Source organism: Stegostoma tigrinum, chromosome 1 (assembly GCF_030684315.1).
Source record: "Stegostoma tigrinum isolate sSteTig4 chromosome 1, sSteTig4.hap1, whole genome shotgun sequence".
Classification (NCBI taxonomy): Eukaryota; Metazoa; Chordata; class Chondrichthyes; order Orectolobiformes; family Stegostomatidae; genus Stegostoma; species Stegostoma tigrinum.
Window position 1 is genome coordinate 83,744,257 of NC_081354.1, and position 19,957 is coordinate 83,764,213.

Here is a 19,957-nt window from a genome sequence, read left to right on the forward strand (position 1 = left end):
ATCCATATAGCTACTGCTCCTTTAATCCCACAGTCTTCAATTCTACTAACATGTCAGTATTCTGATACTTCATCAAATATAAACAGTCTGAAGTTATGACCTGTGGAGTTGCTTTGGGAATGTTTCTGTTATTGCTCAAGCCTCATTGATGGAAAAATGGAGAAGACTACCCACATTGGGGAGGTGGTCTTCATTTTGAGCTTTTCTATTCTAATTCTGTGGTCTAATTTATTAGAAAATATCTGCTCTCAGTGTTGCAAGAAATTTTGATCTTGCCCAACACACCAAGTTCACTTATTGCGTTGCTGATGGAGCAATTGCTGTCCATCCAGAAGGAGGATGACCGAAGAATTCGACTGGTAGGACTTTGCTTCTGCTGTGTTTTTAATTGTCAAAAGTAATGCCTCATATAATACAGCAAGCTTTACAATACATTTGCCTCAGCTTGTTTAAAACAAAATTCTCCTATACTTTCAGATCTATATGATTGATTTTGTTTTGCCTTGGATATTTTGTGTGTTGTGAGACCATCTAGCATAATCATGTAATTTCAAACATTTTTGAAGACTAAAATCAGATGCCTCTGATGGCATTATTTTTGTCAAGAAGAAACTGTTGGAGCTCCTGAAGGTGCAAATTTAACGCCTTTACCCAAAAAGGATATTGATAGTAATTTGACATAGGTTCCAAGGAAGAAGTTAGAAACTTCGTTATAGAAAGGTACTTAGAAAAGTCGAAAGTAATCAGGCAGTCAAAGTGTTTGTGGAAGTAAAGTCATGTTTAATAAATTTATTGGAATTCTTTAAAGAAAGAACATGTTCTTTGGATGAAGGGAGTCCAAAAGATGAACTTACTAAGATTTTCAGAACACGTTTGACAAGTTGTCGTGTAAATGGTTATTTGTCAAATAGAAGGTCAAGGTGTAGGAGGTAACATATTGGCGTGGATAGAAGAACGGTCAGCAGGAAACAGAGTAAGCTTAAATGGATTACTTTCTGGTAGGCAATTCATGTGTCGTGGGGATCAGAGCTGCAGCTTCAGCATTTTATAATATATTTAAATGACTTGGATTCAAGAATCAAAGACTTGCTAAATCTGATGCAGAAGTAGGAAGAAATTTAGGAGGACATAAGGAGGCTACAAAAGCATACGAGTAGGTTAACTGAGTGGGAAAGATCTGGCAAATGGGGTGTATTGTGGGAAAATGTGAAGTTGTCCATTTTGGCAGATAATGGAAAAATAAAAGCATGTTTTGTAAATAGTGAGAAATTTGCAGTGTGTTGAAATAAGATATCTGGGTGTTTTAGGGCATGAAATACAAAACATTAGTGTGCAGATGTAAAATGTTAATTAAGAAAGCTAATAGAATATTATTGTTTATTGCAAGAGGATTTAAAGACAAAGATAGGGAGATCATGTTTTCCTTCTGCATCGGTGAGGCATCGTCTGGAGTACTGTGTATGTTTTTGATTTCATTATTTAAGGAAGGTTATAAATATGGTGGAAGCTGTTCAGAGATTTATCAGACTAATATCTGCAATGGGTGTGTTGTCTTATGAGGAAAGGTTGGACAGACCAGGGTTGGATCTGCTGGAGTTTGGAAGAATAAGAGACAACTTGATTAAAGCATACAAGACCCTGAGCTGTCTTTCCAGAGTAAATGTGAAAAGGATGTTTCCTTTTGTTGGAAATTCTAAACGAAGGGGTCACTGCTTTAAGGATAAGGAAATATTTTTCTGAGGATTGTAAGACTTTGAAACTCTGCTTTGAGGAAGGGGGTCTGAGTATATTGAGGCAGAAATGGATTGATAAACAAACGAGTGAAAACGTATTGGATGTTGACAAGAATGTAAAGTTGTGGTTTTGATCAGATCAGATGTGATCTTTTTAAATGATGCATCAGCTCAAAACCCAGTGGCCTATACCTGCTCCTAACATGTTATGTTAATGTTGCCATTCCATACATCATCCTGAAGAGATCAACTGAGGGCAGCCTTGTTAAATCTGCAGCACTGTTAATACCTCTGCTCCATACTGTCTAGCTCCAAATATGGTTACTGAGTCTGTACTTTGATGATCCACTTTTAGGCTACAACTGTTCTTCATCTATAGCAAAAAGAGATATTCAGTGCAGAATCCTACAGTGTACAGAACATTGTATGCAAAAAATTAGAGTTTTACCCAACCATGACAGGATACATGGTTGCATATTTTCTGATATTGCCAAAACCTCTGTTTGTTCTCAACAGGGGTGATGGAGCCCCATAGAGGAGTTATAAGCTTAACTAGTTATCTAAACTCATCAATACTCAGCCGTTTGCCTACAAACTCATATTAACCTCGTTTTGGCAACCAGAAGGTGCATTGACAGTGACAGTGCAGCTGTGACAAAAAATTGATGTCTAGCTTCTTGTAGGACAATTGCATGTTAGTAATTCAAAGTGTAATGTATGCATGAAACTGAGTGGGGGAAGGAAATCATAGTTTTAGGGCCCTTTTCAATGAGGCATTCCAATAGCCAACTGTTGAGGAAATGTTCTCCAATCTGACCTACAACCTATTGCAACATTGTAATTGTCACTATATTTATCTGCAGGTATTGTGAAATTGCAGTATAGTAAGTACACCTAAGAAACCAGTGTACACACTTCTTTTGTTTTTTTTTAAAGCCTAGTTTTTTTTTGAAATCACTGGAAAATAGAACCAAATTTAAACCAGTGAAAAATACATTTAGAGCAGATTTATTTTTACGAGTTGCTTTATTCAGCCATAGATGTTGCAATGATTTTGATGGGTAGTGTTGAGACAAAAGAGTGTTAGCTGATGTACAATGGAATGTTGTTTTTTGTCATGTCAATGACGTAACAACAGTTTGCATTCCATTGCTCCCTTTATAAAATGGCTTCTGAGGTCAGTATCCCAGGCAACTCGATGACAGTCAATGGTCAATGCTTGCATGAGCCCCACAGCTCCAGTTTCCTGCCACAGTTGTGATGACAAAATTTTGGGAATGCATTAGAAACATTTTTGTATAGAGTGCCTGGCATTGTTACAACAGAAACTGAAAATCTTCCAATCAAGAGCAGACAAGTAAAAGACTAATATACCTCTTATGAGAGAAATTGAGAATTTAATGGCTTACTAAAGTGGACTTTAATAAACACCAAAAGATGGAAATAAAATTTAACAGAAAATTCACGAATAATACCTTCCACATGAAATTGAAGAAGTCATAGGCCGGCAGATTGTTGAAAAGTGCAAACGTAGCAGGGTTGTTGTTATATGTGAGACATAGATTCACGTGCTCACAATCGGAGTCAGTGGAGACAAAGTCTTGGAAACAAGTAACTCAAGCTTTATTAAGAGTCTGCAGAATTGGGTTCCCCCCCTCGCCCGTTGCCTGAGGCACACACAGGTCAGGGGGCCTCCCCTTTTTATACATCATTTATCCGGTCAGATCCTCCCCTTTTAGCTCCGTCCAATCTGAGCTCCAAGGTGCACAATCTTCCCATTACTTCCCTTGTCCCACCCTCTTCATACATCGCATGTTATGTTAATTAAGCAGCTTCGTAAGCATGGGCGTAAAAGTTAATATGCATTCTCTCATTAGGCATACGCTTCAACTATGTCTATTGTGTAAAGCTTAACCTTTTCACCCTCTGGGTAACTGCTAGCAGTTTTGGACCAGTTCATTCTGGTTTCTAATCACTTGGCCCTTACTCCCTTTTCTTATCACTCGGCTTAGTACTAGATGTCTTTTTGTTCAAAGCTGAGTAATTCTTTTTACTGCAGTTTAATCATCCTTATTTCTCACGTTATGGGTGACTTCAACTTTCCCAATATTGATTGGAACCTCCTTAGTGCAGATGGTTTGGATGGAGCCATTTTTGTCAGGTGTGTTCAGGAGGGTTCCCTTACTCATTATGGGGACAGGCTGACGAAGGGGGAGGCCATTTTGGATTTGGTGCTTGGCAATGAGCCAGGACACGTGTCTTATCTCGTGGTGGGAGAACACTTTGGCGACAGTGACCACAACAGCCTCACATTTACCATAGCCATGGAAAGGGAAAAGAGCAGTTACCAGGGGAAGATATTTAATCGGGGAAAAGGAAACTATGACGCTTTCAGACAGGAGTTGGGAAGTACAGATTGGCAGCAATTGTTCCACAGAAAGGGCACAGCAGACATGTGGAGGCTGTTTAAGGAGCAGTTGTTGCGAGTGATGTATAAATTTGTTCCTCTGAGACAGGTAAGAAGGGGTAAGATTAAGGAGCCTTGGATGACGGGTACAGAGGTGCTTCTTGTCAAAAAGAAAAAGGCAGCGTACGTAAGGTGGAGGAAGCAAGGGTCCAGCACAGCTTTAGAGGATTATAGACTTGCTCGGAAGGAGCTCATAAGTGGACTGAGGAGGGCCAGGAGGGGGACGAGAAAGGCTTGGCAGGAAGGATTAGGGAGAACCCAAAGGCATTTTACTCATACGTGAGGAATAAGAGAATGATCAGGGAGAAGGTGGGGCCGATCAGGGATAGCGTAGGGAACTTGTGCGTGGAGTCTGAGCAGATAGGGGAAGCCCTAAATGAGTTTTTTGCTTCGGTTTTCATGAAGGAAAGGGACCTTGTTGTGAATGTGAACTTTGAGGAGCAGGAAAACAGGCTTGAACAGATCAAGATTGAGGAAGTTGTTGTGCTGGAAATTTTGGCAAGCAATAAGATTGATAAGTCCCCAGGGCCAGACCAGATTTATCCTCGGTTGCTCCTGGAAGCGAGAAAGGAGGTTGCTAAGCCGCTGGCGAAGATCTTTGCTTCCTCACTCTCCACGGGAGTCGTTACGGAAGATTGGAGGGAGGCAAATGTTGTTCCTCTTTTCAAGAAAGGGAATAGGGAAATCCCTGGAAATTACAGACCAGTCAGTCTTACGTCTGTGGTCAGCAAGGTTTTGGAAAGAATTCTGAGGGATAGGATTTATGACTATTTGGAAAAGCATAGCGTGATTAAAGGGAGTCAGCATGACTTTGTGAGGGGCAGGTCATGTCTTACAAATCTTATTGAGTTCTTTGAGGAAGTAACGAGACAGGTTGACAAGGGTCGAGCAGTGGATGTGGTGTACATGGACTTCAGCAAGGCATTTGATAAGGTTCCCCACGGCAGGCTCATTCATAAAGTCAGGAGGTATGGGATACAGGGTGATTTGGCTGTCTGGATTCAGAATTGGTTGGCTGACAGGAGGCAGAGAGTGGTTGTAGATGGTAAGTATTCTGCCTGGAGGTCAGTGCTGAGTGGTGTCCCACAGGGCTCTGCTCTTGGGCCTCTGCTGTTTGTAGTTTTTATAAATGACTTGGATGAGGAGGTTGAGGTGTGGGTTAGTATGTTTGTTGATGACACAAAGGTTGGAGGTGCCGTTGATAGTATCGAGGGCCATTGCAGGCTTCAGCGAGACATTGATAGAATGCAGAGCTGGGCTGAGAAATGGCAGATGGAGTTCAACCTGGATAAATGCGAAGTGATGCATTTTGGAAGGTCGAACTTAAATGCTGAATATAGGATTAAAGGCAGGATTCTCGGCAGTGTGGAGGAACAGCGGGATCTTGGTGTTCAAGTGCATCGCTCCCTCAAAGTTGCCACCCAGGTGGATAAGGTTGTTAAGAAAGCATTTGGTGTTTTGGCTTTCATTAACAGGGGGATCGAGTTTAAGAGCCGTGAGGTTATGCTGCAGCTCTACAAAACCCTGGTGAGACCACACTTGGAATATTGTGTCCAGTTCTGGTCGCCCTATTATAGGAAAGATGTGGAGGCTTTGGAGAGGGTGCAAAGGAGGATGCTGCCTGGACTGGAGGGCATGCCTTACGAGGAGAGGTTGACTGAGCTCAGACTTTTCTCTCTGGAGAGGAGGAGGAAGAGGGGTGACCTGATCGAGGTGTACAAGGTAATGAGAGGCATGGATAGATTCGTTAGCCAGAGACTTTTCCCCAGGGCTGGATTGACTGCCACGAGGGGTCATAATTTTAAGGTGTTAGGAGGAAGGTTATAGAGGAGACGGCAGAGGGATGGTTCTTCACCCAGAGAGTTGTGAGCGCATGGAATACTTTGCCAGTGGAAGTCGTGGAAGCAGAGTCATTAGTGACATTTAAGCGACTGCTGGACATGCACATGGACAGCAGTGAATTGAGGGAAATGTAGGTTAGGTTATTTTATTTTTGGATTAGGATTATTCCACAGCACAACATCATGGGCCGAAGGGCCTGTACTGTGCTGTACTTTTCTATGTTCTATACTGGGAAAGATAGAAATTCAGAGAGTGCAATCATAGGTGTCTTTTGTGAACTTGCAAATAATCGTTTAGCAACTGTCACTGGTAGATGCCAGCCCTGTCAATTACAGAAATGTAAAAGTATGCACTCAGAATTAAATTTGACTGTTGAGCAATTGTTCAGTTTTAATTATTTGATTTGTTACCACAGGTTGCAGAGATAATATCAGATGTTCGGGAGCCAATTGTTCATACTGAAGCTCTGGAGAATGCTGATGAACAAAGGAAAAGACAAGTTGAGGTATAAATATTTAGGATAGGTATTATTATGGCTATGCATAGTTCGTAAATACAAAGTACTAATTAAAAACCACTGAAATATTTTGGTGTTTTTAAGAACCTTGAAGATTGTATTTTGTGATACATCTGAACTATAAGTTAAATGTGCAAGATTTGGGAAGCGTTAAGGACTGATTTCTTTACTAGCCACTAAGTTTTATAGGATTAGTTTAATTGCTTTCAAAATTACGACATTTTTTTCCTGTATTAAACCCAGACTATTTCTATTCTAGTATTACTACTAATTCAGTTTAATCTCTGCATTGTACAACCTATTTGAAAAGATACTAGTGTATTCCTGCCAAATGCTGTGTATTTGGTAAAGCCTCCCATTTCCCCAGAATTAATTGCAGTTCCCTAAGAAATAGTTCTGCATGGCACTAGCCATCTCAGAATGTAATTAATTATTGTCGCTTTATTCATTACACCTCACACGTCATCTGGATGAAACTTCACAAGCTGCTTGAAATTATCTGGAAATACTTGATGGTGGATATTATTTCAAATTTAGCAAAACAGATTGAGGATAAATTTGTAAGTGATAATGACTTGTAAGGTAATTGGGAAAAGATGATTTTGTGTTTGTAGAGTGTATGCAAGGTATGTTTTATAAATAGTATATTTTAGGATTTTGGCTTTAAAATAGAGGCAGATGGATGTGAATCAGTTCTGTGAAGATAATTTTTTTTTAACCAGGTCAAAACAATTTGGAACAGTGACCCAAGTGCAGTAATTCAAAGAAAGCATGTGACTGCTGTCAAGTACCTGACAGAAGTGTAGTGTTAATGGATGTAATATTGATACTACTCAGTTTAAGCTGTTGGCTTAGTTTTGATTTTTAGAACAAAAGATTCAAGGTCTCCTTTCAGAAGGGAGAAATGTTTCTTCTAGCAGTATCAAGGTTTTAGTTGTGTGGAGCTTCTAACTCAGGAGAGTTTGATAAGAAATCTCACAACTGAATATGTTTATGCCATTAGAATTGCAAATGTTTAATGCCGGCAAACTCAAAGCAATCATACAACTGTCCCTGCAGTCCAAAGGAAATAAACTGGGATGAGCTTGTTAAATAAAAACTTAGAATGAAGATATAAGCGAAACTTCTCTGGTATTGAGAATCAGCAAAAAGGTTAGTGTAATGAACAGGTGAAACTTTGTTTTGTTGCTTGTGTTAAGATCTTTCTAACAGTCTTGTAGCTTTTTGAGTTTTTCTTTCTGTTGTGTAGTGGTTATGTCCTTAAGGAATATCTACAGCCTCATTTGAATGTGTTTCACTGATTAATCACCATAGTAACCAACTTCTAAAATTAAAAATAATACCTATGAGGCCAGGTTTCATTTTAAAATCTGACTTGTCTAGTATTAACATTAGCAGGGAACATAATAAGTAAGAGTAAAATCTTGTCATTAATTTAAAATTCTTGTCAGAGGATTGGGAGAAATGTTTTTCTTTGGGTTTCCACAACATTAGGAATTAAGCACCAAGGAGGAATTGAGGCAGCGAGTGTCTTTTAACGGAAGAAAATGTAGATTTGAACCTCAGAAAAATACAACTTGGAATAGGCAATATAGCAGTCAAGTCAGTTTTGGATGGTTCCAGCAGGGAGCCATGGTACAAATGATGAGCTGCATGTTTTCTTTGCTCTTTCTTGGTATGTGGAAATTGCTGGCAAGGCCAGCATTTGTTGCTTATCTCTAATTGCATGTGAGATGGTGACGGTAGTCAGGTTGGGGGACCTTCTCGCTGATCTGCACCGGACCATGCTGGCTATAAACAGGTCCAGGCAGCAGGCTGTGGAGGGGGTTATATGTATCGACTGTCTGCTTCATTCCTGCTGTTAAGTTTGTGCCCGAGAGTCATTCAAGAGGGAGCATGTAGTGTCCATCAATGCTCTTGCTGCCTTTAGGGAGAGGTGAGCACGTGAGAAATACTCGCATACGTGCCCATGGTTTGCATGGTGCATATTGGGCTTTGCTTGTGAATATTGGCTGCACTGATGTAATTACTGGTGGTGGCTATTTTTTTAAAAAGCAAAAAAGTCAGTGATTTTGGTTGTGGGAAGTTCGCACAGTTTGGAGTATGAAGAAAAGGAAAAATGAGAGAAGATGATGGTGAGCAGCTGCCTTGAACTGCTGCAGTCCATCTACTCCTTGTGCTCTCAGAAAGGATGATCCAAAATCTTGATTCAGCAACAGGTGAAGGAGTGTCAACTGAGTTCCAAGACAGGGTGGTGTGTCCTTTTGGAGGGAAGCATCTGATTGGTATTGTTCACATTCATCAGCTGCCCTTCTACTTTTGGAAGGTAGAAGTCACAAGTTGTAAGGCATTCCATAAGGAGGTTTGTGTATCTTGTATACAGTGGCTGTCAAATTTTTCCTGATTTAATTCTGTACAGTCAAATTTGCTTCTAAATGTATTCTCTAATAGAATACTTTAATGTCAATTGCTTTCACATTACAAACTTATAACCAGTATAGTCATCATTGCTTTTCTGAGTGCAAATACAGCTTTAACACATTAGAACTGAGGACTACAGAAGTACTTCTAAGGCAGTTTAATTGAAATAACTTTGTCATGAAAATCCTTAACAGCAATCCCTACATCAATGTGAAAGCTGGAGCAACGTTGAGTCACACACAATCATTTTCCTTTCTACCGTTTTGCAGCTTGCCAATATCAAAGTTCAACTTGTAGAAGCAAAACAAGCACTGGAGGACAGTATAACTCGGCAGGACTTCATTCATGCGTCAGTGCTAAAGCAGAAAATTGAAGAATTAGAAAATTGCAAAATTGAGATGATAAAAGCAATTGAACAACCTGAGTGCAAAGAAGTTTACATTGAAAAGGTAATTCTTTGTAAAGATAAAGTATATTTTAATAACAAACTATAGTTATCATGAAGTTTGTAAAGTACCTGTAAATGCCTGCATGCAGTATAGTTGTTGGCATTATACTATCATAATTTTAGTTAGTGAATTATACAATATTTCACTCCTTTCACTATGTCTCCCTGCCCCACCCCACAAATATAGATGTTTTTTGGGTTAAAAATGAATTAATGTAATCCCCCAAAAATTCTATAATTTATCAACACTAAGAAAATCACTCATCAAGTAATCATGTTAGTTTTTAGTCTAGAAAGCCTTTTTTATACGGTGGGTATCTTCTGCTAAACATTTCCATGTCCGGTGTAGGCCACATCATTTAAAGACACCATTTGTTCATGTTTCCCGTATCCCTACCTCCAGTAATAACCATGAACTTTCGCAGTTTCTACATCAGATTTTTTTAAATTAACTGTTATAAAAGGAGCTACTAACTAATGGTGCACTGTGCAATTCTTGTAACATCAAACACAAACATTTTTCACTGTTGTGATCCTTGAGAAATTTAATTCCCTCACTGAGCTATTTTCAAAGCTGAATTTCATTGGTGAAATTTGTGTGATCCATTACATAGCAAAACTTTACAAAAGTTGATAACTTTATTTTAGTAGAAAAATACATTACTTATCTAAATAGAATGAGAAAATAGTTTTGTAGAATAATGAATATCTTATGAAACAAATAACGTTTAACTGGCTAAACTAAACGCCTGATAATTTTATCTATTCTTTTCTGGGATGTGGCTGTTGCTGGCAAGGCCAGCATTTGTTGACAATCCTTTTCTTGAAGGTTGTGAGCTGCTTTGAACTGGTGCATTCCATAGAATTCCTACAGTGTGGGAATAGGCCCTTTGGCCCAAGAAGTCCACGCCGATCCTCAAAAACATCCCACCTAATCTGCATATCCCTGCACGCTATGGGCAATTTAGCATGGCCAATCCACCCAGCCTGCATGTCTTTGGACTGTGGAAGGAAACTGGAGCACCCGGAGGAAACCCACGCAGACATGAGAAAATGTGCATACTCCACACAGCCAGTCGCCCAAGGCTGGAATCAAACTGGCGCTGTAAGGCAACAGTGCGAACCACTGTGCCACCATGTTGCCCTGTAATCAACTGGTATGATCCATCTCATAAATTTTCTTTGGTGGTTTGGAACAACTCAGTCACTTATAAAGCCATTCCAGTGTCCTCTAAGAGTCAAACATATTGATGTTGTTCTCCTATGGCCAGGGACAGCCTAGTTATTCACCCGCAGATAACCCCTGAAGGACTTGAGTGAACTGGCTTGGGTTTTGCAACAGTTGATTACAGCATCATGACAATCATCACAGGGACTGTTTTCCAATTTCAGATTTAATCATTAATTGGATTTTAAATTCCACCACCTGCTGTGGAGGTATTTGAACCTGTTCTCCAAGCATTGGCCTGAGCCTCTGCATTAATAATGCAGTTATGTTACTGTTATATTGTCATATTTTCTCGACTAAGTCAAGGCAGTGGTGAAAATTTTATTAATGTTTGCAGTATGGTGACAGTTTCAGGTCACATTTAAAAGGTTGTTTATCTTTTGACTGATATATTTTAACTTGCGTTTTTTTTTCTTTCAATACAACAGGATGATCCTGAAACTATGTTAAAATGTCTGATCATGTGCTTTGAGCTCCTCAAACAGATGGCTGTTACAAAAGGGATAGGTCCAACTATGAATGGAATGACAGAGGCTTTGGTATGGCTGACATATTTACTATTTGGTTTATTTTATCTAGTTTATAAATCTGTTAAAAGTAAATGAAATAGCTGAAATTTCATTTTTATGATAGGAAATACATTTTGACCCTCATTTTGGAGTACCCAACCATTTATTCCCTGGTTTGCCACCTTATGTACTGAATGGAGAATGGAAGAGGTGGTTGGGAATGGAGTTGGGGCCCAGGTTAGTGATGGAACTGGGGAAATTTATGCACATCTTTACATTATATTCCATTCACCTATTTTATTTTTCAAATTTTTGTTTACTAGAAATTTTTATTCTGGTTTGAAATTTATTCAGTAGATTTGAAACTGCTATATTTAGCCGTAAAAGTTTAAACAGGAAAACTGCACAGTGGCTCAGGGGTTAGCACTGCTGTCTCACTTTGATAGGGAACCGAGTTCGATTCCACCCTCTGGCGACTGTCTGTGTGGAGTTTGCACATTCTCCCCGTGTCAGCATTGGTTTCCTCTGGGTGCTCCGGTTTCCTCCTACAGTCCAAAGATGTGCAGGCTAGGTGGATTGGCCATGCTAAATTACCCGTAGTGTTCAGGGATGTGTAGATTAGGTGGGTTATAGGGAGATGGGTCTGAGTAGGATACTCTGAGGGTCAGTGGTGAACTTGTTGGGCCGTAGGGATTCTATGAAAACTCAGTCAATATTACTTTGCTGCCTCGACACCAAACAGGACATTGCCAGCAAGGTGGTCTGTCTTTGAGAAGTACCATAATTGTATCTTGCTCTGCCCATCAGAGGCTGTAAATGGTTATACTTAGTTCCTTTCTTTTCATGTGAACCTCATCAATTGTATTTGCTGTTCTTCAGTAAGAGTATAAAGCAATGTTAAGACTGTTGCTATATTTGTTTTTTTGTTTTGCAATTCTGATTCTCATTCCTTTTTAAAGGAGGTCTCTCTAGGGACACACAATGTATTAGTGAACACTTTTCCTGGCAACTGAGGATTTTTGTGTTTGTGTGACATTATTTTTCATTGACACAGATGAGGTAGCATTGGTACAGGGCTGAAAAGACCATTTTGGTTTTTCTTGATCAAAACAGTATATGCAGTTTACTACTTCGATTAATTTTCATGCTAAATGTCTGTCCAACCCTTTCTTTGAAGATGTCTGAAATCAGCTTGGATTGGTCTTTGGACAGGCATCTATTTACTATACCCTTGTGTAGGGTAGTTAAATTTGATCTATCTGTTTGCCTTTCCACTGGGTTTCATCCAATATTGTGAGACAGCTCGTAAATTGAGGGGAATGATTTTCACATTCACAGGCATCAGTTTTGCATGTAATCTAATATGCAGTGCTGTCTCTATATTACAATAGAGTCCATACTGTATACAGTCTTAGTCCCGAATTAGGCCTTCTGTTTCTAGAGGCGAGAGTCTTGACTCTCTTACCCAAGAAGAAAGCAGTTGAGTTCTGAGGAAGGGTCACTCGACCTGAAACATCAACTCTGATTTCTCTCTATGGATGCTGCCAGACCTGCTGAGCTTTTCCAGCAATTTCTACTTTTATTTCTGTTAATGGTTTTCTTAAAGTAGTTTGATAATACATAGATGTGATATCTGTAATGAGTAAAAAGCAGTGCTTCCCAAACTACTTTTCAACATGCATATCCCATTCTATCACTGGAAAATGAACAAAGATGAAAATGCAAATTTGTGATGATACACCTTGGTGATAGGCCTGTAAATACTCACTAATTGCGCATCTGCCTCTCTCACTGCTGCTCATTGAGGTGACTGTATCTTTATCAAAACTAATCCCGGTTAGAGCTGCCACATACATTTGAAGTGCCCATTGTAGGAAACTTAATTTGGGATTAGTTACTTCTCACTGTTTGGACCACTTGAGGCAGGTGGGAAATTCATACAGTTTTATTTCTCATGATCCCATGTTTCTGTGACCTTAGTTAAATGAGTTTGAGAATCCCTGAAGTGAATGCATTTTCATTTAATGAAATTATGGTGCATTAGCCAACAGGCAAGGAAAAGCTCACATTTTGCTGAATACTTTTAAATCTCTGAAATTATGAAAAGATTACTGACTATAGCCTCCGGACTTCTTCTCGTGTGAGATAATCAAGATGTCTGTCAGATAGGCTTGTCTCTTGAAACAGACGATCCAGCTCCAGGACTTAGACTCTATATAATATGGACTCTTTATTGTAATACAGAGGCAGCATTGCATATTAGATTACATGCAAAACTGATAATTGTGGTTGTGAAAATCTTATGGCTTTACTTAAAGTGCCATCTGAGCTCAAAGTTGGCGGCGAAATAGAAATTCTCTTTTTACTCTTGAGGAAGAGGTAGATTTTTTGTTATGGTTCACAATTTTCCGTTAACCGCGCATGAAAAGAATAAATCATTTGATAGTTGTTCTCTATTCTTGTTTGTACAACTGTTCTCTGTGGCAGTTGTTCAAAGTATTAGTCTACAGAAGAATAGTGATTATGTCGTAAACATAACTATCTGCAAAGCATGTGGGAACATCCTGAGGACATGAAAGATGTTGTATAAATAAAGTTCTCTAGCTCTTCAGATATGCTGGAGTTGATTGGTGTTATCCAGTTTGATGTCAGTTGCAGCCAGTGCCAGTTTTGAATCACTCGAGCATTACTATTTTAGTGAAATGGCATGTAACACATGGCTTGCTGTTGTGAGGGCCCTTGAACAGTACTTGAGGTAATAGTTTCTGAAGTGTAATTACTAGTCAGGCATTCACATGTGAGATAATCTAGTGAAGACATTTGTCCTTTGTCAACTCTCTAGATTTTGATAACACCTAGAAAAGAAATTTGCCCCATTCTTGTATTTTGAATAGAATCTCTATTTTCATGCATGTTCCAATCCCACTGAGTGATCACCTCCCTAAACATGTTACTTGCATAGCACTCTTTCTCACAAATGCACCATAAGGACTCCAGGTTTCAAAACTTGAGCAGTAGCTGAAGTTCAAGTTTTTGCAGCTAGTGACACTCCTAGCACAATTGATTTGTTTTGTCAGATGACTGAATGCACCTTCCAATGTGCCACAGCCTGAACTTTGCAATGGCCAAGCTGCCACGTCATACTTCAAGCTTTTTTTGAGCCACTTGCTGTAAACTGGAGATTAGAGTTAGAAAGTAGAATTACTCCCCTTTACTTCGCAATCAGCTTCTTTCGTGTCTAAGTTATTAACTTAATGGTAAGAGTAACAACCAACTCGTACAGGGTAAAGAAGTTTGAAAAATAAAAGTGAAGGAGTGTCTCCCTCCTTCCTCACCGAATTCCCACCAATTTTTTTAAGCTGTATTATGTCTAACTCCTCAGTATCTTGGCTCCAACAATTTGCTCTGTACCACTTCTTTCCCTTCCATTTCCTGATTCACATCTGTTTCTGGGATGTTATTTGTATCCTAAACTTTTTAATATGACTTTGTGTCTTTCTGGCATTGTCCTAAACTCTAATGCTTCCCTCCTTACTAATCTTTTAGTCATTATTTTCTTTCTTTATGTTCTGATTAAAAATGAATTAGGAGGAGTAATAGACAGTTCACCCCCTTGAACCTGCTCTGCTGTTCAACAAGATGATGACTAATTTGTTTGTTTTGAATTCCACCTTTCTAACTATTTTGTTCGATAACATTTTGATTCCAATGCCTAACAAGAATCAATCTATCTCTACCTTAAAAATAGTCAATGATGCTGCCTCAGTGAAATGCTTTGTTGTCTTTTTATTGTCTATCCAAAGAAGAGAGATCCTTTGTTCTCTGCTAAAGGGAATAGCATCCCCTAACTCTGTCCTCTATTACAAATACATCCCTGCACCCACACCTCCCATCCCCTGAATGGCACTGTGCATCATGGTGCTGCTGGCAGTTTGTTTATCTTCCCTGCATCCCTGCTCTTATCCACATAAGCTGCAAGATAACCTAAATATTTCCAGTCCTATTTGCCAGCATTATGTCCCTCTAAATCCTTCCTATTCCAGATGCCTTTTAAATGTTGTAAATGTACCAGCCCTCTCCACTTCCTTTGGCAGCTCATTCCATGCACCAACCATCCTCTGCATGAAAAAGTTGCCCCTTATGTCCCTTTTGAATCTTTTGCCCTCTCAGCTTAAACTTATGCCATCTAGTTTTGCATTTGCCTACCCCAGGGGAAAGATGTTGTCTATTCACTGTTTCCATGCCCATCACAATTTTATAACCTGCTCTAAGGTCACCCCTCAGCCTCCAACAGTCCAGGGAAAACTGCCGCAGCCCATCCAGCCTCTCCCTACAGCACCAGCCCTCCAACCCCATCAGCATCTTAAATCTTTTTTGAACCCTTTCATGTTTCACAACATACTTCCTACAGCAAAGACACCAGAACCGAATGCAGTATTCTAACAGTGGGCTAACCAATGTCCTGTACAACATTAACATGACCTCTCAACTCCTATACTCGATGCACGGAACAGTAAAGGCAAGCATACCGAACACCTTTTTCATTATCCTATCTGAGAGTCCATTTTCAAGGAATTATGAACCTGCACTCAAGGTCTGTTTGTTCAGCGACACTCCCCAGGTGCTTACCATTACTTGTATAAGTCCTGCCCTGATTTACCATTCCAAGATACAGAACCTCACATTTATCTAAATTAAACTCGGTCCATTGGCCCATCTGATCAAGATCCTGTTGTACTCTGGGCTAATCTTCTTTGCTGTCTACTGGTCTTCCAATTTTGGTGTCATCTGCAAACTTACTAACCATACTTCCTATGTTCACATCCAAATCATTTATATAGGATCACCCAGCACTGATCTTTACGGCACACCACTGGCCACAAGCCTCCAGACTGAAAAATAACCCTCCACCACCACCATCTGTCTCCTAGTTATGTATCCAAATGTTAGATTTCCCTATATTCCACATGATTTAACTTTACTAACCAGTCTAGTGTGAGGAACCTTGTCAAGTGCCTTACTGAAGTGTATATAGATGACGTCCACTGCTCTGCCCTCATCAGTCCTCTTTGGAGTTATGGAAGATACAGAATGTGGCAAAATAAATAGTGACATCTTGAAAAATGTCCATATTACAGAGGAGGTAGTATTGAACTTCTTAAAACCACACATAAAGGTGGATAAATCCCTGGGACCTATCAGCTGTACCCTAGAACTCTGTGGGAAGCTAGGGAAGTGATTGCTAGACCCCTTGCTGAGGTGTTTGTATCATCGATAGCTACAGGTGAGGAGCAGGAAAACTGGAGGTTGCCTAATCTGATGCCACTATTTAAGGTAGTAAGGAAAAGCCAGGGAACTGTAGACTGGTGAGCCTGATTTTGGTATGGCAGATTGTTGAAGGTAACATTGAGGGACAGGATTTACATCTATTTGGAAAGGCAAGGACTGAATAGGGATGGTCAGCATGGTTTTGTGCATGGGAAGCCATGTCTCACTAATGTGATTTTGAGTTTTTTTGAAGAAGTAACGTCACCTGCTCTGCCATCATTATTACTTATTTAGCAAATAGGCTTAGAAGCATCATTTGAGATTATCTGTTGTTAGCTCACAGTTTAATTGCTCAAGCTGTAAATTTAGTAGAATACTTATCTCCACATTATTACTTGCTTAGAGAAAGGAAAAAACTTTAAGCTGACCATCTACTCACCTACCTTGTGCCATTGTACTCTTATCCCACTGGTTGTATCTGGCTCCCTTATTTAAAAGATCAGAATAGCACCACCTCCCTCACTGCACCGAATTCAGTCATTGAACAAATTGCCAAGTGTGCTGTCATGAGTTACGTTTGAGTCACAAGTTGCTATATAATTATAAAGCAAAGTAAAATAACTAGAAGAGCTAAGTACAGGGAGAGGTGTAAGATTCTGTTTGGTAGGAAGAAGCATATTAAAATTTGGAATTGTCTTAGACACATGGCAATGCTAGTTTTATTAATATCCAATGTTAAACTGTAACTGACTCTCCCACGATTATATTCCTTTATTAAGTAATTGTAGATGCTTTTCATTATGTAAGTTATTGTGTAACATTGCACTTCACAATAAACATTGTTTTCTTTCCAATGTACGTACTCTATTTCTGTGATTTTTAGATACTGCCAAGCATTGCAAGTGTCAATCCTGCGGTGAGAAACATGGCAGTCTTATGTCTGGGCTCATCCGCCTTGCATAACAAAGATTTTGCGATTCAGCACCTGCCGCTGCTGTTACAGGTAGGCCGGTCAAAAGTCCTTCACTTCAGTTCTTAACAGGTGCATGGCATTTGTAAATAGAATTTCAGGACTGTTCACTTAACATTGCTATGGGTATCTGGTGCATTTCCTTCAGAGATTAAAAGTACAGGAAAACAATTACCAAAAATATGATGTGAAGACGTATATTTGTTTGATTTTTGGGGATTCGGCTGGGAAAAGAGGCTTTGGGAGTTGGTAGGTTATTGAAGATATATCATGGACCTTTTTAGTTCAGTGATGTTGGAATAATTTATTACAGTCGTGGAATCAAAAATGTCTACAGCATTGAAAAGGCCCTTCAGCCCATCAAATCCTGCTGGTCGAAAACATCCACCCAACTATTTTAATCCTATTTTCTAGCATTTGGCCTATAGTCTTCATTTGCAAGTGCACTTCTAAATACTTCTCAAATGTTAGGAAGGTTTCTGCCTCTACCACCCTCACAGGCAGTGAGTTCCAGATTCTCAACATATCTTGAATGAAAAAAACTTTCTCACATTTCTTCTAAATCTCCTGTCTATTACCTGTAATCTATGCCCCTGGCCATTGACTCCTCCATCAAGGAGAAAAATTTCTTCCTGTTTATGTCCCTCACAATTTTATACAAATGAATCATGATCCTGCAATGTGTATTTCAAAACTGTGTACGATATATTGTAATTGCAGCCTAACCAACTAAATAAACAGTTTAGAACTTTGCTTTCAGGCCCATCCTTGTCCTTTTCCATAACAATCTTGAATCTGTCATACTGCATAGATTTTTAATGGTTCTCGTTGGATTTGGAAACATATATTGGGTAGATCTGAGATTGAATGAGGTTCACCCCACTAGTAGATTCTTGTTGTTACATTTTTATTTTCAGTGGAGATAGTACTGACTTTTGTTTCCTATTTCCATGTTTTGAATCTGCCCGGGGGAAGTGTCATTCATTGGAATTTTTACAGGGGCATTGACACAGAGTTGATATCTAGCTGATGGACTGTCAAAGGTGGAAGGTTAATCAGATGTTTTCCATTTGGAGAGAAGCAGCATGCACCACCTCACCAACTCTACTAAAACTTCAATAGAAAATAGTTCCTTCAGTCAGTTTCTTTAATTATACTTCACATTTAGCCTTAATGAACCTAGTCGGTTACACACTGTTTGGCGCCAGGAACCCTATGGGCCCAATTGCATTTCCACTAAAATGGCAAACATTGGGAACCCAGTATTCTATCCCCTGCTTGTGTTTGCAGGCTCCTTCTGGCTAGGTTTCTGACCCGAAAACCTGAAAATGCACTCCCCTGCCTCTGTCAACACAGAGGAAAAGAATGTAATCGTACTGATGGAACATCACTCGAGGTTAGGGACTCATGTTTGGTGATATTTACATGATTCAGCAGAAATGAGTTAAATGGAGCAATTTCAAAATTGCTCCAATTTGCACTTGTTTGCGTCCAAAGTAAAAATGTCCACCTAGTCAGTCAAGATGATGGTTTTTGAGGTGAATTTAGGAGTTTGGCCATTTCCTGAAGTTGCATTTCAGCTTTTTGAACGGCTGTACCTGCCCATCAGGTTTTCATCCCAAAACTTCTGAGCAGGCTGAAGTCAGGGCTATTGCTGCCTCAGGCTGGCAGAGGCAGAAATGGATGCTTGTGGATGATGAAATGGACTGATTAGAAGGCCCGCCTCTGTTTGCTGAGACTCTTCTGTAGTGAGGACCCCTAACTCTTTTATCCCTCCATTCTACTGCCATGTGTCTCCTTCCTACTTGCCCTCCAACATGCCCATTCACCTGGTATCCTCAATATACAGAACTCTTGAAGACTTTTGAGAGGCCCATAGAATTGTCAAGATAAACAAACAAAATGTCCATTCAATAACCATTTCTAAAAGCATTAACCTATTACATAATCTGAAACTTTCAAGATGAATAAACCCAGAGGACCCTTGGTAACCGTATTGACAACACCTGCTGAGCTGAATTTATTGATGGGGTTTGGAGCTTAGCCAGGCATTCATAGTGGCATTAAATTACGTAACTGTGTAAAAACAAACCTCTGTAATCAAATCCTTAACTTTGAAGCCATTGAAAGAGCTCAGCCACTCGATCAAGCTTTATTGCAGGGAATCCTATCTGAGCTGCTAATCAACTAGCTCAAGCTTTAAAACAAGGGAACCAAAGTCTGAGCTGTCATTTGACATAAAAAGGTTAAATTGTGAGATAATTTCTAATTGTTTGGTTCATAATCATTGAATTTAGAACATATTATGATGTCATGCAGTATGGATTAAATGTGAAGTTGTCAAGACATTGTGAACTTGAATGTTAAAAGGTTCCTGACTTCAGATTATGGTTCTCCTGTTAGTCAGAACTGCTCTGAGCTGGGATGAAGCATTATTACCTTTTGAATTTGGCTAACTCCATCAAAGGTGCTGGGGGTACAAAATGCCCATCCCTGCAATCGAAGTTGAAGTGGTGCATGTGGCTCACAAGCCACTTGTTTCCTACACTGCTAG

At 39.6% G+C, this 19,957-nt stretch overlaps 1 protein-coding gene across 1 annotated transcript in view; it reads left to right on the forward strand.

Moving 5' to 3' along the window:
* The window catches only part of ncapg (non-SMC condensin I complex, subunit G), a 70,604-nt gene that overhangs the window by 27,600 nt on the left and 23,047 nt on the right, over positions 1 to 19,957 (forward strand). The window contains exons 10-14 of the mRNA XM_048549173.1: positions 236 to 359; positions 6,458 to 6,547; positions 9,250 to 9,429; positions 11,085 to 11,195; positions 17,317 to 17,436. Of these exons, the coding sequence (XP_048405130.1) occupies positions 236 to 359; positions 6,458 to 6,547; positions 9,250 to 9,429; positions 11,085 to 11,195; positions 17,317 to 17,436 (625 nt within the window). The remainder of the gene's footprint in view (positions 1 to 235; positions 360 to 6,457; positions 6,548 to 9,249; positions 9,430 to 11,084; positions 11,196 to 17,316; positions 17,437 to 19,957) is intronic.